Source organism: Diadema antillarum, unplaced genomic scaffold (genome assembly GCF_040938485.1).
Source record: "Diadema antillarum isolate AM-2024a unplaced genomic scaffold, OU_Dant_1.0 seq00000662_RagTag, whole genome shotgun sequence".
Classification (NCBI taxonomy): domain Eukaryota; kingdom Metazoa; phylum Echinodermata; class Echinoidea; order Diadematoida; family Diadematidae; genus Diadema; species Diadema antillarum.
Genome location: NW_027271574.1, coordinates 53,548 through 81,095, shown reverse-complemented (window position 1 = coordinate 81,095; position 27,548 = coordinate 53,548). Strand labels below are relative to the sequence as shown.

At 41.1% G+C, this 27,548-nt stretch overlaps 1 protein-coding gene across 1 annotated transcript; it reads left to right on the top strand.

Annotated features, from left to right (window-relative positions):
• Window positions 1-196: 196 nt before the first annotated feature.
• LOC139736697 (telomerase-binding protein EST1A-like) lies at window positions 197-26,904 on the top strand. The gene is made up of 20 exons (XM_071647445.1): window positions 197-295; window positions 6,997-9,580; window positions 10,321-10,510; window positions 11,055-11,162; window positions 12,041-12,147; window positions 12,626-12,704; window positions 13,692-13,802; window positions 14,425-14,649; window positions 15,768-15,829; window positions 16,632-16,777; window positions 17,603-17,710; window positions 18,407-18,554; window positions 19,213-19,310; window positions 20,247-20,350; window positions 20,886-21,053; window positions 21,489-21,635; window positions 23,590-23,743; window positions 24,163-24,374; window positions 25,798-25,879; window positions 26,777-26,904. Exons 1-20 carry the CDS (start codon window positions 199-201, stop codon window positions 26,902-26,904), a joined length of 5,058 nt encoding a protein of 1,685 aa, XP_071503546.1. The 5' UTR covers window positions 197-198.
• Window positions 26,905-27,548: the final 644 nt, after the last annotated feature.

Sequence of the window (27,548 nt, the reverse complement as noted above, 5' to 3'; positions counted from 1 at the left end):
CCAATCCACTGAATGTAATGAAAAAATACAGATACAATGTTATGCATTGAAATAATGCAGATGTATCACAGCCTTACAGGTGATTAGTAAATTGAAAAACAACAACAGAGCCTACATACAAAAATTGCCTGAGTTGAAACGACTATTCCTCAAACTTCGACCGCCCTCTTTTGGTGAAATGCACCGCGAAATGTGAAAATGGCGACTAATGTTGATGTTGTCCGTGTTACTCACGCTCAGCTAAAGAAAAGGGCGGAAATTCTAAAACAAAAGTCGAAAAATACTACCGGGGATGGTGAGTAAAAGCATTAATCTTAGCTAAGGTATATAAGCTATTATGCTTCTGTTAATACAATTGCGCATTTCAAGATGAATATGGTCCGAAAGTTTTGAACTTGCAGGCGGAACATCCAGTCCAGTCAGAAGACACAGCTCAGACCTCAGTGTCGGACGTGCATGATCACACGGATGCGGATGTTGCTTCCGAAACTACAAAAAGGGTTGCCATAGGACTTTAGGAGAGTGGATCGTATTCGTGACACCGGACGCTTTTTACCTCCGCCGAGGGAGGAAGTTACGTTTTTGTTACCGTTTATTTGTTTGCTTGTTTGTTTGTTTGTTTGTTTGTCCGTGTGCAAAATAACTCAAAAAGTTTTGCACGGATTTGGATGAAACTTGCAGAAATGGTTAAGAATGACAAAAGGAAGGATTTTTGATGCCAGGTAGGGTCAACGAACTTGGATTGGAAGTTCAAGCTACACATTTTGGAGGTTTTCATGTGCTCACTAAAGTGTGTGCTCTACGTTAGTCTAACTGCTAGTTTCTGCTGGAAACCTGGGGCAAGGCGCGCTGCGCATCTGAGTGTTTATGACATAACAAAATGTCAAAGGGTTCTATATTTATTGGGAAATCGGGCGATTTTTCAGTGGGTGGAAATCACTGATCTCTGCTATGGAAGAGCAAGATTTTTTTTTTTTCCTCTCACTGGGATATTTATTATTCTCTTTCATCTGTAACGTTACACGTATTACATCATATTTCAAATAACATACTTTTTTCGAATTCAATACAATATGTCAATATACCTTCTATACATCAAGAAAAAAGGTGTCTAAAGAGACACCATTTTTTTTCTGAAACATTTGCAACTTATGATTATTTCTTGTAATAAATTTCTCTTTATCATCAATTCCCTTAAACTATATTTACATAACTGAAACCATCGTAAATTAACATCTTCCGTGCTCTTAAACGGGGCCAACGAAAAAGATTGCCATTTCTTTTCTTCAAGTTGTATCAGTTGTCGCCATTTTAAAAATCCTTTACATTGATATACATAATTTCTATTCTTTAACAAAACAGCATAAATGTGTGACCATCCTTTACGATGTTTTATAACCAATTTTAAAATATCAGGTATAATTGGTTGACAAAACTTTTCCAGAGCAAGATCATTGGTGGAAAGTAGTTGCTGGGCAGAGGTCTGTGCTCTCAGAGTGCTATTCAAGTTTTGTTTTGTTTTGTTTTGTCTTGTTTTGTTGTTTTTTGGTGGGTTTTTTTTTTCGGTTCTGAAATCCGTACTCAGAAGATGAAATTTTGGCCCAAACTTTCTAACCAGTTATTCACAAAGTCCCGATAATTACAAATTCAGCAAAAATTACAAAAATTATTCACTCCGATTTTTGGAAAATAAACATCGAGTAGATCTGTAGACTAGCTGTAGAGTAAAACCCCCAATTTTCAGCCGGCCGCCAAAATCCGGACACTTATCACTCATCACAAGCCAGCAAATTCTACTGTCACAACACGGGCATATGCGCATATAACATCGTTTCACATACTGACACACTCGTTCACCACAGGAAAGTGCCTGAGTCACCTCCAAAAATCCATCTAAAATCCCAAATTCTGCCGTCAAAAATGCAGAATCGTTGCAACTTTTCCAAAGCGTGCGCGAATTAGAGTCTAGGTCCCGAGTAAAGAATTGGGGTTGCTGAAAAAGCGCTAGAAATTGAAAAATTACCCTGTTCTGTTGCAAGATTTTTTTGCTTATCGCAAGCTCAGAGTGTGATGGTATCCTCAAAAACACAAAAGAAAAACAAAATCTCCGTTCGTGCCGATGCAGTGAATGAATGTACAGAGGGGCTGAATGCAAGTGCAGAGTCACCAAAATTCCGACACAAACGGGTGCCGCAACATCCCGATGCAACCTTGCGCCAACAAGGTATGGCGCACGCTCATTTTTCAGCGGCCTTGCAAAGTTGTATGCGTATTGACATTGCGTGAGTGTCCGAATTTTTGAGAGGCTGTCCGAATTTTGTGAATTAACAAGGTGATAATATTTGGGGATTCTGTGAAATTTTGTGATGTATGTAACAAAATCAATATTTGGAAACAGTAGGTTGATATATTTAACATACATTATTATAATTTTGTAGAGTACCGGTATTATTTGAGTTGAAGAAATATTGCAAAAAAGCTAAAAAAAGTGTCCGAAAAATGGGGGTTTTACTCTAGATCTAGCTGAAGAGTGGTACCCCTCTCCAAAAGTTGTCTTTTTTTTAGCGGAGTGAAAAATCGCATTATAAAATTTCGGACGCGATTTTCGTAATAGAATAATCAAAGTCTTTCGTATCTTGTCCTTGCACCAGAATCACAATTTATACCCACAATCTACCATACACATTCTTACCGAGCAGACGGCAAAGAAAAAATCGGCAAAGGAGGCTCAAATTTCGTATTTTACAGTAAAATGTCTAACATGAAAAATTTTAACAGTTCACGCAATAAAATCTTGTGCTAAATCGGCAGCTTCTTCTGAATCTGAGGTAAAATGTGAATTTCTTAGTGTTTGTACATTTTTGTGTCGCTTTTTTTGCAATTTCGGTCCCTGCAACGCTCTGAGTGAGGCTAGTCTATGAAGTCCCGTACGTACTGAAAATGCTAAAATGTGTGCATCCGGAATTTAATACCATGCTGTCTGGTAATATCATTCCTGTACATACCTAGCTGGTAACAACAACTTCAAACTGCAGGATGAAGTCACCCATTTTTTAACTGTACTTGGTGGCTTCCCCTCCAAAGTACTTCCGACTTTTGGAGTTTTAACTGGAGTTGCGTCGCCAAGAGTGGTCTACTTTTTTTTTTGCATACAACTGTAACGTCAATTACTGTATGGTAGCCACTTGCGTGTATTTCCTATGCACTCCTGAGTTGGCAAACTAACGATAGGCAATGAATTAGTTGGCCGCCCATAGCGCGCCACATATTATTAGCACGTGTATTCTACACACACTTCAGTGTAGGATGCATTGTGCATCATCGCGTTAGAAAAACTTTGTTAATCTGCCACCTGAAATCCATTCGAAATCAAGAACATTCTCGCATTAAAAATGGTTTTGTGACCTGTAACATACAACAAAATATTTTTGGTTGAATACATTTGGGTTACAATTATTTGTGTTTTTATGGAGGAAAAAGGTGAATTAGGAATGTCTTTTGTGTTCTACACACACTTCAATGTAGGATGCATTGTGCATCATCGCGTTTGAAAAACTTTGTTAATCTGCCACCTGAAATCCATTCGAAATCAAAAACATTCTCGCATTAAAAATGGTTTTATGACCTGTAACATACAACAAAATGTGCATGGTTGAATACATTTGGGTTACAATTACATCGTATTTGTGTTTTTATGGAGGAAAAGGGTGAATTAAGAATGTCTTTTGAGAGCGATGAAAATCCGTCGCCCCAGCTGATCTCAATCTCGGCGCGCATTACATGTGATGTGAATGTCTGGCGACTTAATGGTAATCGACGTTCCATAGGGTCATAGCAGAGGCTACTTGGCCTTCTTGGGCCTGGGCGCTAGTGCAGTTTCGCACCGGATGTCTGGCTAAAATCCAGTTTTATGGCATAAAATTCAGTCTTCTACATTAACAACTCAAAGCAGTAATCGTATGTTAACACCTCTTCCCGTCTGTGTCTGGGCTTGTTTTCTCTTTAAATCCTTAAATTTTTAAAATGATGAATTTTTGCGTCATAATCAACACTAACAAAGGTACACCACGTTAGTGTTCCATGCAATACAATCAATAGTTGGATCTGACTGTATGGAGCAATCTCAAAACAATCACAGCCAGTTTTTCTATGCTATGCTATCCTTAAGAAGATATATTATAACTTTGTTTCCTTTTTCCATCAGCTTGTACATGTACCTTGCCTGTACCAAATCTTGCTCGGGTCTTGCTGTGTAGTGGTTGTATATTGATATCAGCATGATTATAGGCCTCCTGCCAGAGCACTTGTGCCTTGAGCCTTGTTGTTTAATGTGATGTTTATGTGCAAGTGTATGTGTATGCTGATGAAAATCAAATGGAACTAAAGAACATTCTAAAAAGGTGTGTATATATGTGTGTGTGTGTGTGTGTGTGTGTGTGTGTGTGTGTGTGTGTGTGCATTCTTGTACCTTTCTGTCTATCTTTCCTTCTTTCATTTTTTCAAATAGATGTAGTTACATGTATATTTCTCTTTCTTCCCAACATTTCTTTATTTCCTTTTCAGTGTTATCTTCTTCTTATTAGTGTTCCATTTCCTTGCTTCTATCCATCCCTTTATCTACATTTAGTTTCTTTCCTCTCCATTGTAAACTGTATATTGATATTTTTATCAAGTCTTTGTAGAAAGTTTCTTTTTTCTATCTATTTTTTTACAATTTTTTCCTTATCTATACATCTTTTTCTGTCATTTCATTAGTTTTCAGTGTATCTTTTTCCTCTCTTTCTTTCTTTTTCAGTGTGCCTTTATTTATTCTTTTCCTTTCTTGTTGAACCTAGTGTATCTGTCTTCTTTCTTCCTTTTTATTTCAAGGCTATTTCTATCCTTTTTTTTCTATTTTGTAATTTGGGTGCTTATCTTTGTATTAATGTATTTTCTTTTTCTGCTTTTCCCCATCTTTTCCCTTTATCCGATTCCCCTGTTTGTTCTTGAGTCTTTGTCTCTATTCACTCCCCCTCTCTTTCTCTTTAATTTCTGATCTACAGCTGTGCCAAATTCCGCAATTCACTCTTTTCTAAGATCGATGTAAAATCACATTCTTTTTTTGAAAAATGAAAGAAGCCAAATAAAGATAGAAAGAAAGATATTTTCATGAGAATGCACACACACACACACACACACACACACATTTTTTAATGATGTTCTTTATTTGAATTTTATTTGTGTCAGCACATGCACAATGTACACAAACACACACATATATACACACACACACAAACATCACTATATTAACAGCAAACCTCAAGGCACAAAATGCTCTGAGTCTGGAGGCCTATAATCAAGCTGATTATACAACACTACTGGCACTATAAAACAAGACTTAGTACAGGCGTCCGCAAGGTACAAGCCAACGGAAAGCGGAAACAAAATTATCTTTTTAAGATTACCATAGACAAACTTGCTGCTGTAGATTTTATACCTTTCCGGACGTTGATTTTGATGTGAAAATTCATAATTTTGAGGATTCAGAGAGAGGCAAGAAAAGGCATTTGTTATTTTGCTTTGAGTTGAAGATTGAATTTTGTGCCATAAAACTGGAATTCAGGCACCTGGTGCAAAACTGCACTAGTGCTGGCTGCATGTAGATGAGTTCGTAAGAAGAGCATTGTGTAATGTGTCTTAGACGTTAAGTCTGTCAAAGTCTTCCGTAAATTCTAATTTAATTTTGATCTAGACTTACTGCAGAGTTTATTCCGCATAGCAGTTGAACAGTTATAAAGTGAATTGCGGTTGCTTCTAATCTGATGTTTTGCGAAAAAAGAGATTTTTTTTTTTTGTGGCTAATTTAAAAGTCTCCACAGTCACAGATGCCTATTAGTCTCGACTCTGAAGCTGTCAGAAGACACCAGTGCAATGTAGACTACACTAGCCTTCAAAAAAGGGGCAATCCTGGAGTTTAGGGGCAGAAGGCAGTTATGACCCAAAAAGGATACTCTTTGATCATTCGAGTGATACAACGATATTCTTACATGTTTCAGCTTCTCAGTGCTGTAACAACAGTTCAATTTGAGCAGTCGAAAGTGAATTTACTGCCATAGATATTGCTGGATGCACTTGAAAATACTGTATTACTGAGATTCGCTCATCAGTCACTTGGCATCAGCACCATGCATACATTAATTCACCTGGTATTTACGTATACGTGCACTCCCTGCTGAAGTTAGCGAGCCACCGCCATTGCATAGCCAGGGTATGGTGGCTTTAAAAGGCCAAGAACCACAAGACAATACAAGACAGTGGCAGCTGTTTTGCTCTTGGCAGGTCATGGTGGTAATTACACCCACCAGTACATGAAACCTGTGAACAAATTACCACCACGACCCTCCAATAGCAAAACAGCCGCCAGACAGACCGTTCGTGAGTAATGATTTAGAGTGCATGCATAAAGGCAAATTTTATTGCCATTTACATGTACAGTAGACCATCCTGTTATGTTTCCACAGAGTCTGAAAATCCCCAGTGGATTTGCTTGTGATATCACAGTGTTTGCATAAGAACATTGCTTCGTGAAAAACTTGGTACTTGAGTTATGATTGGCTTTAACCTCACATGTACAAGAGATTGTGTCTTGATTTCTTTATAGGTAGGCTTGTACTTGAAACAGTGGGAATAGTTTCCCAAGTTGCATTACTTTATGTATGCCCACTTTAAGTGCCCAATACTCGCCTAAAATATAGCGTATGGGGATAGAGCTTTCTCTGCAAGAGCTTCACATCTGTTGAACTCTCTACCAATCCAACATTGAAATTGTAACAACCCTGATGCCTTCAAATCTGAACTACAGACCTATCTTTTCCAGCAACTTTGTGGTTAATATGTGACATATTGTGGGAATTGGATGCCTTTGAATGTCCCTTACAGACAAATGGCGCTCTAAGAATGCTGTTCATCATCATCATTACTTCTTTATTTTCTTAATTCTCCATTTCAAATTCTTAGGAGATGATGTTCCAGCAAATATGGAAACAGAGAAGGACAAACGAGGTAAAATGCCCTCTAAAGGGAAACGGGAGAGAGAACAAAGAAAACCAGATCAAGTCTTGTACCGGCCTGGCCAATCACGGCTCTCGAGGAATTCATCCTCGGCTGGAAGTGACCTTAATACAAGCAGAGAGGAATCTCCAACAAAACCTGCAGGGAGGAGATTGCCTGCAGATGTAGGATCTACTGGAGATCAGAGTGACAGCCCCACCAAAGAATTGTCAGACAGAGAGAACAAGGCAGAAGTACGTCATGGCAGCAATCAAGAAGATAAATCGAGGCGACAAAATATCAGTGGAGGGAGTAGGCGAGACAGAGCAGATAGAAGAGATAGTGCTGCAAACAAGCAGGGGAAACCGGCACCAAAAGGGAATGAGAGGCACGGGTCAGCACATCAGCGGGAGCAAAGAGAGAGACCAAGCAGAGGAAGGACATCACAGACTAAGTCCCAAGTGGAGAGAAAGGACAGCACCAATGAGGAAGGACTGGAGGAGTCATGGGAAATAAGGCCAGAAGACTGGGAGGCAGAAGTCATACCTCCAACACGGGAAACGAGGAGTCAGGGTAAAGGAGACACAAAATCACCACAAAGTAGTACTGGAAAGAAGACTCATGAGAGGGATAGAGACCACAGGTCAAAACCCAGCAAAGGTGTGAAAAATGTGGTCAACTCACCCACACCCAAGGAGGGTGCGAAAAATGTGGTCAACTCACCCACAAAGTTAGAAAGCTTGATGGGAGAAGACTGGGATCATGAATATGAACAGCATATCCAGAGGCGAAGTCCAACAAAAGCCCATGATCATCATGGTGGCAAGGAAAAGCCAAGACATGATGAGGAGGAATCATCCAGATTGAAGCAAGGTGCCTCAAAGTCGGGAAACGAATTGTCAGGGTCAACCAAGAAGAAGGATCTTGTGAAATCATCAAGGCAGAACTATGCCTCAGAGATGCAGAAACTGCGGGCCAAGAAAGAGAGGGTTGAAATGGAGGGTGCCCCTGGGGATGATAAACAGCCAGATGGGAAAGCAGATGTTAAGAAAGACCTGAAGATCACTGTCAAAGTTGGGGCTGAAGCTGACTGCAGCAGCAGCAGACTTGTGCAAGAAAAGACCAGTAAGAGGTACTCTGTCGGTCGGTCAAGGCAGAGGATGAACAGTGAAGGTTCGACTGGAAGTGACAATAATACGCTTGAAAAGATAGCAATCAAGTCTGAAGACTGGGATCCCAGCATGGATGATGTCAACTACCACTTGGAATCCATGGTCATTACCAATCAAAGATTCAAGCCCAGAGAGTTTCATGAGAGCAAAGCAAAGCCTGGGTACTCAGAGGAGAGAAGGAGAATCAGTCCCAAAGAGGAAAGAACCCATGAGGACAGGAGGCAGCCTCCAAGGGCAGATGATTCAAAGCCATCTCATCTATCAAACCAATCTCATGACCGCAGGGAATGGAGAAATGAGAGGCGTGGCAGTGACCGAAGGGATGTGGACAGACATGAGAGAGAAACTTATGACAGCAAGTCGGCCATGCCAGATGAGAGGGTGAGAGATGTCAATGAGCCAAGGCAACAACGTCCAGGAAAGTCTGATGGAGCATGGAGGGATAGAGACAGCAGCCGAAGTGACTCAGGGAGTCGCAGGGAGGCACCAAGGAGGCGTGACCGCGAGAGGGTGTCAGTTTCAAGCGATGACAGCTCCGAACGATATAGCAGGAGGAGAGGCAGTAGTGAAGGAGACGACTCGGGTGCCAAGCATGGCGGAGGTATACTTCGGTTGCCTGGAAAGACTGAACCAGACAAAAAGCAGCAGCACCACAACTATGTTCCTGTTTATGACCAATACTACCAACCACCCCCAACCCAGAAGGAACCTGTCCCAAAGCCAATACCAGCGCAAGAAGAACCCAAGACAAAAGCCAAAGGTCGGGCAGGGGATAAGAGCCTCTTGTGGGATCCCAGCAAACCTGACCAGAAACCAGCTCTTCAGCATCACCATGTGAAGCATGAGGAACTGCACTTCCACGACCCAGAAGTTGAGAGAGCCAACTCAGACAGGGGCACACCCTCACCAGCTGTGCAGCCAGAGACCTGGAATACGTACTATCCGTACTACCCTCCTGGATACGGTAACTTCATTCCTCAGAATCAGCCTCCCCCTCCTCCCGGCATGCAGCATCAATACCCCTTTCCTCCTGGTCCCCCTTACCGCTATGGGTCGCCCTCTCCTCCCTCTTGGGCTGAACAAGCGGAAGCTGCTCACATGTACCAGTCTGGCCACCCAGCATCCCACCCACACCCCCATATGATGCAGTACCAACAGCCTTACGGAGGCCCTGCCTACCCACTGCCTCCCGGTGTCAGCCCACCACCAGGCTTCATGAATCATCCTCATGCTGCCATGATGCAAGGCCACCAGTCCCTGAATCGTCAGTCAGCCCAGAAGCTGCTCAAAGATGCTGCCAAGTGTGAAATGGATCTTGGCAATGTCCTGGGTATGAGTATCGTCACGAAAGATTCTCTTCAGCAATTGCTAGCCAAACAGTGAGTATAGCAAATGATTTCATGGAAACCTTGCCTCCTTCAGGACTAGTCATAAGTTGTATTGGTATTTCAGAGTTATCTTCAGTCATAAAATAACTTCATTTTTTTTTCAATTATTAGATGCCATTGTAAACATCTTGTATAAAAAGATAGCAAAACATCCATTATAGTCATTTTGACTTTTTTTTGTGGCTGTAGGCTTTTGCTTTCTGAGGAAAGTAGCTAGCTTTACTTCTCATTCAGTTAATGCTCCAAAATTAATTGATTTTAAAAAAGCTGAGGATATCACACACCTGTATAACTTTGTATTGCACCATGAAAGTGAGGTCATTTCATGTACAAATGCAGTGCTTTTATCTGGCAGTACAGTGCCCTCTCATTGTAACAAAAATGATTGTAATGAAACTTGTTACAACGAAGTAAAAATTCAGGTCGCAAAATTATTGTCTATCTGTCTTTTTATACTTTATTGTTCGGCTATAGCAAAATTTCAATATGACAAAAGAAAACTGATGGTCCAGAGGACTTCTTTATAATATGAGTCCTCTATACCCTGTATACTTTGTCCAAATTGTGGAAATATCACTGTAATAAATTTGAATATCTTTACGTGAAAAAGTTGACCAAGCCAAGGAGCTTAAAATACACTTGAAAATGACTAAAGTAAAGGGTGAATTCCTCACACCATCATGCAGAGCAGTAGTTTCCACTAATTAATGTAAAAATTTCTGTTAAACCAGGCAAGAGCTTGAGCAGCTGTACGAAGGTATCATCCTCCTTGACCTAGACCTGTGCAACCAGTACAACGTGGAGCAGGCGCTGTGGAAGAACAGCTATTATCAAGTCATCGAGGGCCTGAGGAAAGCTATACCAGCTGCGGAGGCCCAGGGGGAGAATCTGAAGGAGGATCTCTTGGAGTTCATGCAGCATGTGGGTCTGATCAGTGAAATGCATAGATGAATAGATTTAACCAGTTGAGGACGGACTGAATTTGCTACAACACACATTTCCCGTATACACTTGCCCGAGTATACTAAACTCGGGACTCGTCCTCAACAGGTTAATAAATGAATGACTTAGCAACTAAATGGTATATGAATGAATTGAGTGAAATTAATTAACTATTGGATTGATTCAATAATAGGAATGGAAATGTATTCAGACCTGAATGTGGAAGCCTGCATCGTTACAAATTTAGGGTGATGCATGTAAGTTAATTCTCAACTTCGTATGGTAAATGTTATAAGCCGTGTAATACGTATTTGATATTTTGAATCCAGTGGCATGTGAAATCAGCGGAAAAAAAAGAAACAAACAAAATCAGTCATGTGAAGCTGCGCATGTTTTCATTTCAGTCAGCACATGAGCGTAAGTTGCTTTCATGTTTTTTGTTTAAAAGTTTGAATACGCATGTCTGGAGGACACAGCTTTTGTCTATACATCTCCTGATTGTGTGTATCCGTTTGCCACACAGGGTAATACATTCTATGAGGGGCTCCTAAACAAGCTTCAGTCGACCTATGGCTTTCAGCTGGAGAACCGAACAGGACTGGATCCACTGCACGAAGAGCCCAGGAGATCTGTGAGTTGTGTAAAGATTTATGTGGACTATGAAATAATGATAAACCCCACCACCCCCCCCCCCCAAAAAAAAAAAAAAAAAACCACCATACAAACAAATAAACAAACAAATCAAAACAAAACAAAAACTGCTGAAAAATTTTAGAGTTTGAAAGATTCCTTTATTTCATCTTTCTTGACTGCTTAAAAATCGCATGTTGTTTTTTCTTTTGTCATGTCTTGTGCTCTTTCTTCTTTCCTTTCATGTTCTTATTGAAAATATGGTGGTAATCTGATGATACTTAATGGTGTTTCTTCCATGTACTCTTGAATAATTTTTAGTGAGATTGTATCAGTAGGAACCCCATAGAAAGAAAAATTGTATATGTATGTGATATCCATTTGCCAGTAATTCATTGACATGTTGTAATGTCCATGCAAATTTAATGCTGTATAGTTCTTTTATTCATTATGTAAGAATGATAATTGACCAGTAGGTGTCAGATATATAAAGCTGTCTTATGAAACATGAGGCCCTTGCCTGTACTAGAATTCGACACAAACTTCTTTCTCTCTTGACCCATTCAGACCACTAAAATCTCTGAATCTAAAATTTTGGTGGCCAGAAAAAATTAATGTAGTGGCCAGAAAGAGATGTAAATGTAAAAATTCATTTTGAATCTGAGCTGTCCGATCTGGCCACCAACAGATACAACCTTTGGAAATTTACTGGCCCAACATCAATTCTTAGTGGCCATGGGCTATTGGGCACTGCTAATGTCAAGCCCTGCCTATGCCCTTGGCATCATCCATACCGGTAGGCATAATGTCTGGTGCTTATAGTCCGTTGTGTGTAAGTATTTTTGTAGCACTCGTTTGTCTGTTCTCTCCTTCTTGTAGATCAAGCTTGCTCTGCTGAGTGCGCAGAGATGTATGATAGCACTGGGAGATATTGCCAGGTACAAGGAACAAACTAACGAGACCAGTAACTATGGCAAGGCCAGAAGGTGAGAGCCAAGTGTTATTGTGGATGGTTGTCTCGGGATAGCTTGAGGGAAAACAAAAAACAACAAACAAAGATCTGTGGACATATTAATTTTTTAACAGTTTGTATTGGAAAATGTGTATTTGTGTCAGTGATGCTTTCTGTTGATTTCTTATTGAAACAGGGAGGTTTGTTATTCAACAGAGTGACAAGAAAGAAAGTGAGATTAGCTGTTGTAAGTTAGCAACATCACTTGAAGTGTGCACGCAGTTATCTTTAACCCATTTAGCCTGTACCCAGTGTTTTTCTTGATCAGTTGCCCAGCAAGAGGATGTGAGAACGAGTGAGCCTGCTTGATCATTGCTCATGTCATAATGACTCATTCCTTCTGTGCGTGATACCATTGGATGCATTGTCAACGGCAGATGTTGAATACTCTTTAGAGCTTTCAAGTAAGATTTGATTCCAGTCCTCACTACTCGTCTTCTCTATCCGTGCAGCTGGTACATGAAAGCTCAGCATCTTGCTCCCAGGAATGGCAGACCTTACAACCAGCTGGCTATCCTTGCCCTCTACACAGTAAGTCAAAGTTTCAAACAGTTTGTGTTGTTGCTTTTCATTTGTTGGTGGGTTGTTTTATTTCTTATAACACAGAGACAACTTCAAAGAAACTGGGAAATGAGATAGTCCTGTGACAAGTGTCTGTGTTGGACTATTGAGGATCCCTGGCTAATTTTTGTTGAAGAATAGTTAAAGTGGAGGCTATGATTGTCAATAATCTGTCCTTGTACGTTGGTTGGTGACTGTCGTGTTTGGTGAGACAAACTACTGTTATAGATGTCTGTGGCAAATCCTGTGACACACAACCCATGCACATACACTGTTACAATCTTTCCTCAAAAGGGTAGGCCATGGTCTAAATGACTTTGTCAAGTAAAAGTAATACAGTGTTAGGGCAAGTAGGCAAGAGGTACCATGACCATGGCATACAGAGAGGCATATAAATGTGTCCGGTGGCATTAAACAGGCAAATCATGCTTCATAAATGATAATTAAACATCCCGGTCAGTGGCCTTTCCCAAGGTTTTTTGTTCCTCTTTGTCAATGACAAAACTGTTATGTTATGTAAGGAAATAGAGAAATGTTTCTGGACCAGTCTTGAGTCAAGTCTTAGTGGATAATTTGATCATGAGAGTTGCATAAGATGGGAGAAGTGTGATTGTCAGACAAGTCAGCGAGAGTTTAAAAGTTTGTTAGGAAGGTTAATCTTTGGAGTGTTAATTGGGGTAATAAAAGGAACTGCTTGCAATTTGAGTCTTCATAGGATCTTCATGGGGTTTTCATCATCTGATAATGGGTGATGGAAACAACAAAGACAATCAAAACTTTAAAAAGCCTTCCCAGGCTCACAACACTTTTAATCCCATTATTGGCTGAGATTGTTAATCGCAGGTGAAGGATAGTAGAAACATTCAAGGACTCTTCCAGGATTTGTGTCCATTCATCATCAAGAAAGACATGGTTGTAGCGTGCCATCCATTGTTTTTCCTTCCTCATTTCTCACAGAGAAGAAAACTAGATGCGGTGTACTTCTATGTGAGGAGTCTAGCGGCCACCAACCCTTTCATCACAGCCAGGGAGAGTTTGATGACCCTATTTGAGGAGGTCAGAAGAAAGGTATGTGGGCTGTGGAACAGACTTGACTTTCTTTCCAACCTTTTTTATTTTTATTTTTGTGTATGTTTGAATAGGGTGAGGTCTTTATTGCAGAGGTGCATTTTCTTTTCTTTTTTTTTTTGGTCATGTTCATGTGTTGAGACAAGTACAGGTCAGCTGCCATTACAAGATAGCTGTACTGATGAAAAAGAGTGGAGCATTTTCTCATGGATCTGGTCAGAGACCAAAAAGCAACATAACCACATTTTTGCTTGCTTAGGGGAATTTCTTGCTGTAAAATCTCATTATCTGTTTTCCTGAAGGGATCCTACATGACAGATTCAGTAATGTTTTATTGTAGATACATAAGATTTGAGAGGCCCTAGTGCAGAGCAGTCTATGCAAATTTCCTTGCCATGTTATTCATCCATATCTGTGCTGTGTGCATAGAAAAATAAAAATTTTGAAATCACATCTGTGTAGTAAGCTTTCTGTTCCGATTTGTATGCATTGTTATGAAAGCGATGAAGATTATTGGCAGGGAAATTACGGGGAATCGGCTAGCTAATGTCATAGGGTAATATGAACTTACAGTACTGGGCAGAGGTTGCCACCTTCTCACCCTACCTTCCCTCCCAAACAGGTGGCACACAAGGAGAGCGAAGAGATGGCAGCCAAGCGGGAGGCGGAGGAGAGGAGGGAGCAGCGGAGGAGGAGGAAGAGGAAGCCATGGCAGGATGAGAACCGGGGCCGGATGGAGGTTTGGATCTCGCCGGACGGCCAGAGGATGGGCGGGGAGAGGCTGGAGGAGGAGGAAGAGAAGGAGATGGAGATGGGAGAGGATCTCTCCAAGCTGTCACCAGCAGAGGTGAGTTGGCTCAGTCGGTAGCGCGTCTGCCTCACAATCCTTAGGGCCCGGGTTCGAACCCGAGTCTGGACTGAGCAATGTTGTGTGTAATCATACTGTCCCCACTCTAGCAAAAGGCAAAACACTCTGTCCCTCGGATAGGACATAAAATGGAGGTCCCGTGTATGAGAGAGTATCAACTCATGCACGTAAAAGATCCCACTTCATTCATTCATCGCAAAGAGCAGGGTGTTATCCCGGTGAAGTGGTCCCACCTCACATCCAACTGGAACTCATGGAAGACCAGCTTGATGTAGCTGAATATGGGCTATCCAGCCATCTTCTCAGATGGAAAATGAACAAACTAACAGAGGTATACTGGCATTCACAGATAATGCACATCAGTCAGACATTTTTGATTGAATGTCTTTAATAATAATGATAATGACTAGCTTTATCTGTGAATTTACATAATAATGATAATGACTAGCTTTATCTGTGAATTTATATAGGTTCATACTCGTAAACATTTGTGCGTGTTTTCATGTCTGCGGTATGTTTAGCTTAAGTTTGTTTTTCTTTTCTTGCACTGAAGAGCAGAAGGGATAAATTTTATGTAGGCGTTATGCCATTTTTGGCAACTTAAAGGGATCGTACAGTTTTGGTTGAGACCTAATTTCAGGTTTCTAACATATTTTGGTGAAATAATGAGAAACCTCTTCTGAAATATGAAAGAGCATGTAGTTCTATGAGGAATTCAATGTTTATTTGATGAAAATTGGTTTTGAAATGGCTGAGATATCAAAAAAGGGCGATTCTAATAAAGTGTGGGACCCACACTTTATTACGATCGCTTTGTTTTACTTTGTATTTGGATGTTTCAGTCATTCCAAACCTGATTTTCATCAAATGAACTTTGAATTCCTCTTAAAATGGTATGCTCTGTACTATATCATAAGTGTTTTCTTGATATCTCGCAAAAAGTTAAAAGCCCAATTCTCATCTCCACCAATACTGTACCATCCCTTTGAAGCAGTACCCAAAGAGATAGATCAGTAAACACAATAAAGAATCCATAAAAAAATAATTTTCCGTCAGTTCTTTCAATCCACTCATTTACTTTGTTCTTGCTATCACAGCTCAACAAGAAGTTTGTCCTCAGCTTCCTGAATGTCCATGGCAAGCTGTTCACAAAGACAGGGTAAGTGCCCAGAAACCAGTGTACACTATTTACCTTGCGATGATGAAGAACAAGCAAAGTCATGGTGGAGTAGTGCAACCAGAGTATTTTGATGCAACCATCGTCATACAGGAACTACACACAAAGTAGGAGACTCAAGGGCCCGAATTCATGAAGTAGATCATGGGTACAAATTTAGACCGTGGTCTAAAATAAGTGTAAAATGGGCATACCATTGACATGTGCTTATCAATGCGCGTTTGTTACTAGACATTTGTTGGCGTACGCAATCTGTCAGTTGTATTTACGCAGAAGAAATTTGCGTAACCCATGGTTTAAATTTGTACCGCTTTTGTGAATTGGGGAGAGGAGTGTAACCAGTGTCTTAGTGAAGCTAGATGCAGACATTAGTGTCCAGTCTTTTAGTTGAAGTGCAATGATTTTAAAGTAATTATTTTTCTGACGTTTACAGCTTCCAAATCACATGTGTACTAGGAAGCATAATTGTTTGCAATTGTAGGATTTGGACTACTAAAGCAGAGTCATATGTTATAGTCAAGAGATGGCCATATGAAACTCTTTACCATATGCCTGTCGGAACCTAGGCAACCTGGAAGATTCTGTTCACTTACAATGAAAAGTTCAAAAGTTCTTAGAAGCTTCCTACCTGGTATTCATCTGCACACCTGAATGGAGGGAACATCATGGATTAAATTGTCTTGCTCAAGGACACAAGTAGCAGCAGGACTTGAACTTTGACCCTTCCTATTCTAAGTACATCCTACAAACCACTAGACCATGCCACCTCTTTGTATGTCCACAGAATGGAGGCCTTTGAGCATGCTGTTGAGCAGCTGCTACGAGAGTTCCGGGCACTGCTTGACCACTCGCCCCCGGTCATCCTCAGCACCAGACTAGTACAGCTCATGGCCATCAACATGTTTGGTGCAGCTAATGCTGCCCCTCAAGGCAAGTTTAACAGGACAAATCTAACCTCGTTGCTCCCCATTCGACTCAATGTGTGCCAGGGTATGAACCTGCTGTGTGCCACATTATTCTGAGACTGAAATGCACGAGCCCTTTAGGAAAACATTCTGTTTTTCAGAGCTGTGTAACTTTTATAGGTACATGTATGCTAGGAATGCAGTACTGCAAATTTGTAGAGATGTAAATTGCTGTGATGTAAATTTTATGACAGTGCTTCAGATGAGACACTTTCAGTATACTGTGACATTGCGATTTATCTGTAAGTTTGTGCGCAGCTGTGGGTTTGAGCAAAATATACGAAGTTGGCAAGCCTTCAACTGACTTGGGCGTGTGAACGGGGCACTCAGAGAGTGAAACAATACCCTAAATTAAAACATTTTTAAAGAATTGTGAGACTGTACCCCATTGATGGCATGTGTCTCCAAGAGATGATCATTAAATGTTAAATGAAAGGAACTTTTGAATTAGCAACAATGTTAAAGATTACTGTTTCATTTTGTTGTTTCCTTTTCTTTCTTTTTTTTGAGGGGGGAGGATAGTAGAATGTATGTCAGAACATCTCTAAATACCTTCTGAAAGTTGATAGTTGGTCTTTGTGGAGTAGGTTTTGTTTGTGTTTTCATTGTTGTCTTTGAAGTTTGAAGTTTTTGAAGTCATTACATTTTAAGCTCAAAATACATACAGGTAAAACTATGATAATAGCTAACAAGTCGTACATTTCCGAAGGAGCAGTGAACCACTACAAGTCGGGTATGACTGTGAATGTCTATTGTGACCACTAATTGCCCTCTGTGTTGATATCACCAGGTGAGAGTGACCCGAGTGAGACACGCCCCCTCATCCAGGAGCAAGCAGTACAACTTGGCTTGGACATGTTTGCCATTCTGGTCAGGAGATGCTGTCTTCTACTTCAAGGTCAGATACTGGTGTGCCTGATCTGGTACCAGACATTTTCCTGTCAGGGAGGGTCATTTATGGATCTCAAGATCTCTAATGTGAAACTTATGGCAGTCAATTGCAATTTGTGGAGATTAATCCTTTCTCTACCAGGGACTGTGTGCAGTGTGTACAATGCTATGGAGTTCTCTGTGTCAATCAGTACTCAAAGCACAGAAAGTGTTAACAATGATTAGCACTTACACTCTACTCTGAATGACTGGCATAAGCTTATGACTGATTTCTTGCTGCCATTGGACCCAAGCAGCATTTGAGTGCCTCTCTCTTCCAAAAAGGACATGTACCAACTTTATTCTGAGTGCTTTTAGATATAATTCACATAAAGAAATTTAATTTACTGTTGGACCGAACATTGTTTTAGAGGGAAATTAGACATGTTACCTACATACTTGACTATTACGTGTTTGACAGTGTTCTCTTTGTTGTGCTTCATGATTCATTGTTTAATGGCCTGTTATCTGAAACATGAGTACATACATGAACAGTTGCATATGCAATGTATTAATGAGGCATCCATTTATGGCGGGAAGTAGGTGTACAGCAGACAATGCATGTTACAGTGGACTTTTGTTACTTTGTCTTATCATCATTCTATCATCTATGTTTTGGCATCTCATTACTATTACAAATTTGATGCTTTTGATCTTCTTCCAGGTCACCTAGAAGGGGCAGACTCCCATCAGAAAATGCTATCCCAGGACCTCCACGAGTTACTGCCTGGTGTGAAAGTCTATGCGGACTGGATGATGTGCCATTCCAACTTGTGGAATCCTCCCCCATGCTGCAGCAGTACCACATACAGGCAAGTAGCTTGTCATTGTCCATGACTGAAGACCTGTGTCATGTTGCTGTTGGTGTATACGTACAAGAAACACCCTGTGTAGCCAATGAGGGGTGCTCCCTTTTGTGGTCATCCACAGGTCTCAGTTGATCTTGATAAACATTATAATTTAAAGTAATCAGTTTTAGTCTGTATGCTATATATCAATTCTCATGTTTTTCTGTTGTTGTTGTTGTTTTTTTTTTAGTGTGTGTATGTTTGAAATTGTATGATATTCGTTATGCTGCTATACTTGAGGGAACATATTTCATACAAGGCCCAAGGCTTTTTCTCTAGTTCTCTTCTTAATTACCATGTGCTATGTAATATGTAAAGTTTGTAAACTCTAATTCTGTTTGCTTGATTTATGAGATTGATTTTATTTTGATTGTATATTTCTTGGTAACCATTGATCCTTTGTTGGAATGAAAGAATGAAACCAAAAATAAAATAAAAAGACTTAATGCAACATACTAGCCATAGGGAGATTGAGAGAAGCAAGTAGATTTTGCTGCTTGAAGAAATCGCAAGTACGAGATGAAGAAGTTTGATCCGTAAATAATTAAAATCAACGACATTGGAAACTTAGTGGAAGAAAAGAGGCACAATGAATCATCCAATAAATGTCTGTCATTCACAGTGCTGCCGTTAATGTGTGGCCAACGCTGGCAGAGTTCCTCAACCTTGTGCGAAGGGTCAAAGTTCCAGATGTACAGTTTGCTCTGAACAATGAAGAAGGTAAGCAGGAAGCTAGAGGGCAATCCTGCCTGAAACCCCAGCCCTGGATTTCTGTGCAAATATTCTGTCGATGATGTAGAATTTCCCCCATAGGATATCAAACGCAATAGACAGTCAAACCTGTCTGTAGTGGCCACCTGCTGTATGCGACCACTAAACACAATTCCCCCCAAGGAGAAAAGTCATGTTAACAACCCTGTCTATAGCAACCACTGTCTACAACGTTCACCTTTTTTGTCTCCTTTGGGTAACCGCTGTAGACGGGTTTGACTGTAATTAAACACTTCACTCAAGTTATATACAAGGTATAGACCTAAATTTGTCCTGCCAAAAAATCAAAGCTATAATGCTATATTCGTGTGCATGTCATGTTAGTGATGCCTTTTCCCCCTTGTTTTTAATAGCATAAATGATGTACATGATTTAATGTAAGTTTATACAAGTTATGCATTGACTCAGCTCTCAACATTGTATGTGTATTCCCTTTCTTTAGTGAGCCCACAGTGTAGGGCACTTCTTCTCAGACTAGACGAGAAGTGGCCCAATTCATTTTGATACTGACTTTTCAACCACCCAAGGGGCACAAGCCAGATTAGTGCAGGCATGGCTCCCCTGACGTGCCCCTCTCTCCGACCATTGCCCCATTCATATACAAAAAGGGGTCTATGGTAACAAGAACATGAAATCTTCAGGCTTACGAAGTTGTGAGTTCACTTTTGGAGAATGTTTCCTTCAATTACTCCTTTTATGTGGTATGTCATAGATAGCCCAAAAGTCCTACCTCCTACTGACAGTACTCTATTAGATTTTGTGCCTAAAATGCCTCTCCCTTAAATGTATTCGTGTCAACTCGAACACAGGACATTTCAGTTTAGGATGGTGTACTACTTCTAGTGATAAATATGCCCTTTGTCCTCTGTGTTTAATGTCCTACAGACAGCCAGAAGGTGCTGCTAGCTGAGGACCTGACCCTGTCCGGCTTTGTACCCCTTATGTCCCTCCCTCTCCAGCCAGTTTTCATTCAGGCTGACACGTCCAAGGTAAGCCATCAGGGTTTATTCTCTACCTCACTTGCCAGGACTGAAGACTGAGGAAAGCTCTATTCATCAACTCCACCCAATACCCATGCCTCTGGGTTATATTTACGATGCATGTTCATTGACTTCAAGTATTAATGCTTCACAACATGACGTATTGGAATAGGAAGTAGCTGAAATTTGTCTCTCATTATCAACACCCAAAACAGCTGTGTAAGAGAAGAAAACACACAATGTATTGGTAGCTCAAATGTATCCCTTCATATCCACAGATACCGTTTCGTTTCGGTGAGACCTGGTTGGGCAAAAATTAGGCAATGACCAACATTGCAATCTTTCCATGTGGTGCCAAGCTGCACGATCAATTGTCAGTGTTGGGCTACAAAATAATGCTTTTAATGTGATGTCTGGCCTGCAGAGCTTATGAGTAGTATCTCAATAAAATTGTTTGACTTTTGAGTAACTTGGTGAGTGGGTTAGAAATTGAAAGTGGATGTCAATAAAGGGGTCGTATGGACTTTTCTGTTCTACATCCCAGATCCTTGCCAGTGACCGAGTAAGATTGGATTCCCTAACCATGTTCGGGGAGTACCTGAGCGGGGCAGAGACACCGCTGATTGTCTTCAGAGTCAAGACCAACTCCTACCTCTCAGTGGCCGCAGAGCCAGCCCAGCCCAGGCAGGATCAGGAGAAGCACAGGGAGGATGTCTATGAGGTAAAAGCCAGAGGGACTTACTGTTTCATTTTGATTTGAGTGTTTTGGTCCTTGTTCATCAGTTTATCTAGAGATAGTAGATTGAATTGTGCAAAGGTCTTTACTAATATTCAATGAGCTTAGCAACTTACACTGTTCTAGATGATTTTAAGATGTGCTCTTGTGTGTGTGTGTGTGTGTGTGTGTGTGTGTGTGTGTGTGCTGTTCTCATATTTTGCCAGGTCAGTTACAGTGATTAATAGTTTGCTATCCAAAATATTTGACAGGGACAGAATAGTACATAGCAGGACATGCACTTTCCACAAATTAGCATTTGTGGCCTACCTACGGGCAAGTATCAATTATATTCCCATGCTTACAAATGCAAGCAATGCAATCTGTAACCTTCCGGTGTGTGCCCCTCTATGATGTGTTTGTGTATCTCAGGACGACGGTGATGATGTGATGGGAGGGGACCCCTACAGGGAGGAAGACTTCACTCTGGGAGATAGCACCATCAGTAGACTGAGGGAGAGGAGAGACAGTCTGGAGCGGCAGCTGAGGGACCGGGAGAGACGGGACGCCACCATCCAGGTGGGAAATAGTGTGGTCATGCAAGAGACGGGATGTGGTCGTGAAAGAGATGGGGTGTGGTCATGCAAGAGATGGGATGTGGTCATGCGAGAGACGGGGTGTGGTCATGCAAGAGACGGGGCGTGGTCGTGCAAGAGACAGGGTGTGGTCATGCAGGAGACGGGGTGTGGTCATGCAAGAGACGGGGAGTGGTCATGCAGGAGACGGGGTGTGGTCATGCAAGAGATGGGGTGTGGTCAGGCAAGAGACGGGGTGTGGTCAGGCAAGAGACGGGGTGTGGTCATGCTGCAAAGTTTGGGAGTGGCCTGGCATGGGACAGGAGAAGGCTATGCTAGATACAGGATGCAGTCATGCTTGGGGAGGGCATGGTCATGCATGGGGCAGGGTGATGTCTGGCTAGGGACAGGGTTTGGTTATGCAAGGGACTGTGTCTGGTAAAGTGTAGCTTAGCAATGGTGCCTCACCAAGCAAATGTCTTAATTGTAGTCTTTTTAATGTTTGTTGTTTTGGTGTGCTGGTATTGTTATCCGTGTTATTAATGCAATTTCAATGTGAAAAGCATGACAGCTGAAAATACCAAGGTAGTAAGAGGAGATAATTGGCATTTCACCATCCCAGCATTTGTGACCCGCTACAACAAAATGATCCTGAAGTCGGGCGATGTCGATTATTTGAAAATTGCATGATAAAATCCCCTAATATTTCTGCTTTAAATTGATATATAACACATATTATAAAAATAATCGGCTGCGGAGATATCGATGTTTAAAAGAGAGCATGTCGAGACGTCTGGAAAATCACTGTTTCGAGAAAAGCGCCCTAAAAGTCTTCCTTTCGACGCAATCGCGATCAAGGGACACGCAAGTCAGTTTTCGCCTCTGGACAATAGAAGGTAAGCCCTAGCAACCCCCGAAGAGTTCATTCAAGCACATCAGTGTCGGCGGTCTCCTCACTAACCAATCAGTGACCAGGATGTGAGAAGCGGCTGAGCATAGTGCACCCCGCCCGCACGCACCAGTCGACTGGGCAGTGTGCGAGCTTCACGCTTCGGTTAGCAGCAAGCAGCAAACTGACCAATGAGATCACTCTGGTTGTTGTTAGGGGCGGAGCCTATCTGTGGCGCTCAATCCAAATTTTCGAACCAGTTTCTGCTTCGTTGAAATGCCAAAAAACATGGCTCAGAAAAACGCTATTTTTTAATCTTTCCTTTGATCATTTTGGTTCAAAATTTCGACAGATGATAGAAGACATGTTAGACTCCAGTAATATATCAAAATCAGAAAATCGTAAGTTTTGACCAATTTTAATGCTCTGACTTCAAACTCGATTTTCACGGCTTCAACCGTGCGCGACTTTAGGACCTTTTTGTTGTAGCGGATCACATTTATTCTTTTATATAAAAAGAAAAAAAAGACTGAGAATATAGTGTAATAAAGAGTAAATATATGACATTTCATCATCCTTGTGTGGATTTTGTCCTATGTGCTGTTAGAGTTACTTGAGCATTATCTTGCTTAGAATATACAAATACTGTGTCAATTGATGTCTGTGTGAAGATATTATTTATTTATATATTTATTCAGTTTTATTTAAAAAGTGAACAGGGTAGTCACGTTCAGAGCCCAAGCACCTGCTTTTGAAATGTGCCCTGTTATAAATAAAAATCACATTATGCAACAGCAACAAAAGAGAAAGTAAATGAACATGTAGAAACAACAGGATGTGATGTCTACATAAGTAAAAGTGATATACAAATAAAAGATAAGACCAGTAAGAAGTCATCAAATGCAATATTATTTGTACGCAAGTGATACAACTTCACATGACATGACGTTACTGTCGCACTGATGTGAAATGTTTATCCTATAGTTTCATTACACCATGTCTAGGAAGGGCAGCCTCATGTAATAATGCGTTCTTTGTGTGCATGTGTATGTGTCCCCATGTTCTCCAGGCCATTGTGGAAAATCACCGTTCCCAGAGGGTCCTGGAGGTGCTCATCAAGCCCTACTACCTGGTCCCAGACACCAACTGCTTCATCGACCACCTCCCCATCATCCAGGCTTTGATCTCGTGCCGCACCTACTTGGTTGTCGTCCCTCTTGTTGGTATGTCAGCACAGCTCTTCATGCCACATATCCTGTTGTAAAGGACGTTGGACTTACATATTATAAGCATTCCTCACTGTAGCATATTTTCAGAGCCAGATGAGAAACGGTCACTGCGATGTACAATTGTGAGACAGTATATTCATGAAAAGAACAGGAAAGATTTAGCCAAGAGGGTAATGTGAAATAAAAGGAATGACATTAGATGAGAATGAATGAGGCAATATGTCCAAGAAATCTTTCTCAGATTACGCAAAGTTAACAAATCAAAAAATAATTTTCTGAACGTATTTTTAATCTCGGAGCGGTTATGAGTGAAGTTGCAGTAATAAAAAATTCTTGGCGATATTGACTGTGCTATATGAAGACTTGTTGGCGCTGCACCAACAAAGTACGTTCTGCATTCCTCTCCCAAACAGTCATCAACGAACTAGACGGGCTGGCCCTGGGTGGCCGCGAGGGTCAGTTCAGTGACCCTAGTCATGCGGCCAGGGTGCAACAGGAGGCTCAGTGTGCAGTGGAGTACCTGGAGGACGAGTTTGCAGCCAGGAATCGCTGGTTGAAGGCGCTCACCTCCAAGGGCTCCATCATGGAAACCATCCGCTTCCGCAGCGAGGAGGCAGACATGAGGGTGAGAAGGCTTGCTAATTTTGAGACAGTGAGAGTACAATCCCAGGGATTTGTACTACTGAATTTAACAGTCAGGCTTTTGGTCTGGTACCTTTTTCCCCCTTACACTATGATTAGTACAAATGTAGTCCTTCACAGTTTTGTTTTCGTACTCCCGTGGGCACATGCCACAGGGATGATACGTTACATCCACAATGTTGTAGATGCATAGTGTAGGAAATTGGGGGGAAATTATTGACAGTACATTATGAATGTCTTGTAGACTCCAATATTTGTTAGTTTAACCCTAATCAGGCTGGGCTTTTTTGGCTATGCTATATCTGGGGGGGGGGGGGGGGATGCCGCCCCCCCTTCAGATCTCGCCTATGGAACGCGTGATCGCGCCGAAAATCGGCACACGCGACGCCTGCGGCATATACTATCAAAATGTATGGTTGCTTTCTCCGAAAAATTTTTCTTATATTTTATATTAATTAATTATTGTAATTTATGCATAAAATCAGTTTTGGGCTCTAAATCACTTATTAAAGCTCTAATTAAGGTAATTTCTTTATAAAATGTTTCTTGTATCATTCTCCTGAGACATAGGATAAAAAAAAATCTGTATCGAAATCAATTTCTTATGTATTTGATTGTTTTTTGAATTTCTTATGTATTTCCTTGTTTTTCGACCTTTTGTTTTTGTGTGTTTTTTGGCCAAAATTTGTCACAGACATTTTTAGAAGCTTTATTATGCTAAAATAAATTAATTTTGTCCATTCTAAGTCAAGATATGAATTTTTATGTGAATTAATTGAAAAAACACAATTTGCATTGGATTTGTACACAAAATCACGTTTTGGAGCAATTTTGGGGTTGACAAATATTTTTCAAACGGGCGTCGTGTCAAAACGGTACGCGCGGGCGCAACAATTTTGGTCTCAAAAGTTGCGTGATACTTGAATGAAAAAAGTCATGAAACATCGCGGCAGGAGCTTATCGCACTGCGAAGATATTGCGCGAAACGTCAAGGGGGGGCGGATTCCGCCCCCCCCCCCCCCCCCCCCCCCAGCCTGATTAGGGTTAAGTGTCGTTTAGGAAAGGAAAAACTCATCACCTCTATACATTCGTGTTACTTGTATGATTTTGTCTGTAAGGTGGTCAACAAGGGTACTGAATGGCAGTGCAGTCTCTAGGTCCAAAAATTTTTCAATGTCGAGTTTGCATGAACATTCTTGTGCGTGATTTTTCTATAAGGGCATTCTGGGTCCTTGTGTCAAAATGAGGCAGTATCCTGATTCTTTTTTTCTGATGTATTATGTTATTTATAACACATACCTGTAGAGAATCTTCTAGATTTATTATGCAGCAAATAAATGCAGATTATTATTACTGTTACCATTCCTATACCATCTACATGATATACTAATCTCTCTCAAACACAGGGCAGCAATGATGACCACATACTCCAGTGTTGTTTGCATTACTGCATCGATAATGCAAGGGACTACATGCCGACTGATCAAGGTCAGTAAATTTGATCTGCACTTCTGCAGACGCTTGTCGTCCTTTGCCAGAGTTACTTCACAAAATTAACTCTAATTTTTTATTTGACCAACTGTAAGGTGCCGTGTGTAATTCAAAGTAGACATTTCAATGGAATATTCATACCTCTGAACTATTTCTGAAGATGTGGGGGTGATACTTGTTGTGACAACATTGTGACATGCCGGGTTTATTCATTAGATGGACATTAGATAGGTGACAGGACATTCAGCCAATCACATAATATCACCTGGTGAAAGGAACTCATCAAGCAGTATCTTGGGAGTAGACTTCCGGCAGGTTTTAGTTCATTCAGCAAATGTCATTTTTGACTAATATTGTGTAACATATTATAAGATTTCCTTCATGTCAGAATGCTGTTGACATGTTACTGTCATTGTTGGTAGAATGTGTTATTTGCTTATATTTAAAGCATGTGTTTGCAATAAGATTCTTCAATGCACAACTCAACCAAAGATTAAAACTTTAATATAGGTCATCCCTTTTGCATGCAAATTTTTGAAAATTTGGTGAGAACACTTAGGTATTGAAGAAAACACTATTTGGAAACCTCCTGTAAATTTTGAACTCAAGAGGGTCTTCATTTTTTTATTTAAATGGACCGATAAGATTCGAATGATTATTTTGTACAACGGAAAAATTACAAATCTAAACTACTAGTCTAGTTTTACAGACCTGTGTGATACACTTATGTAGTAACCTTCAAATATCACAGAAATGTTATAGCTTTACAAATAGTCTTGTCATTCCGGTGGAATATAACATGTTTTGTGCTATTTGGGAAGGAATGCAAAAGGGATGGCCCATCTTTTAACAGAAGTGATTAATGCCACTGTTCACTCTCTCCTGTGATCTCAGATTCCCCAATCCGCATCCAGCGTGAGGTGGTGTTACTGACCAATGACCGCAACCTGAGGGTGAAGGCCATCCAGCAGAATGTGCCGGTCAGGGACATCGGGGTCTTCGCCAAGTGGGCCAAGGTCTGATGAGGGGGAAGAACGGGGGGATGCCCTAGTTCCGACCGATTTTTCTTGCTTTTTAAGAAGTCCTCATTGCCCCAGCTCTTAAGGGGAGCAGTGGTGAGGATGATTAGACAGAAATTCAGCTGTCTGCCTTGACGCTCTTCACTCACTTCACACACAGAGTAGACTTCAGCCGGTGGCGCACTGTCGCCGCAGATTTGCCGACATTGGTAATCTGCAGGCGTCATCCGTTTTAGTCTCTTGCCAGGCTGATCGATACTAGCATGTGTGCCCCAGGTCAGCAGGCAAAGGGCACAGAAGGCTGCACTGCCGAAAGTCTCAGACTTGTAAATGGTGTATAACAGGAGGTCCGAAGTTGGCCGTTGACTGTCAAGCGCAGAATCCTTAAACACTGAGGCAGTGGCTTGGCATGGCAGAAGAATGTAATGGCCTTGTTTCACACTAGATATTGGTCCTATGGCTGTCAGTATGTGGAACGAATCTGTTAGAGGGTAGATTATTGACTTATCCACTGGACAAAGACAAAAAGTATTGAAGTGTTTCACTACACATGCAAAAGCTCACATATCACCCACAGACAAGATGTTGTGTGACTCCCAACTTGTCATATGCACTGTTTTCTCAGGGCACGTATTGCTGCGTGCATC

Bases quoted from the DNA above. Each gene is read 5' to 3' on its own strand.
- LOC139736697 (XM_071647445.1), top strand. From the start codon at position 199: ATGGCGACTAATGTTGATGTTGTCCGTGTTACTCACGCTCAGCTAAAG. The intron at 19,311-20,246 runs GTAAGCAGGAAG...AATGTCCTACAG, and splicing joins TGCTCTGAACAATGAAGAAG to ACAGCCAGAAGGTGCTGCTA. The intron at 20,351-20,885 runs GTAAGCCATCAG...TCTACATCCCAG, and splicing joins TTCAGGCTGACACGTCCAAG to ATCCTTGCCAGTGACCGAGT.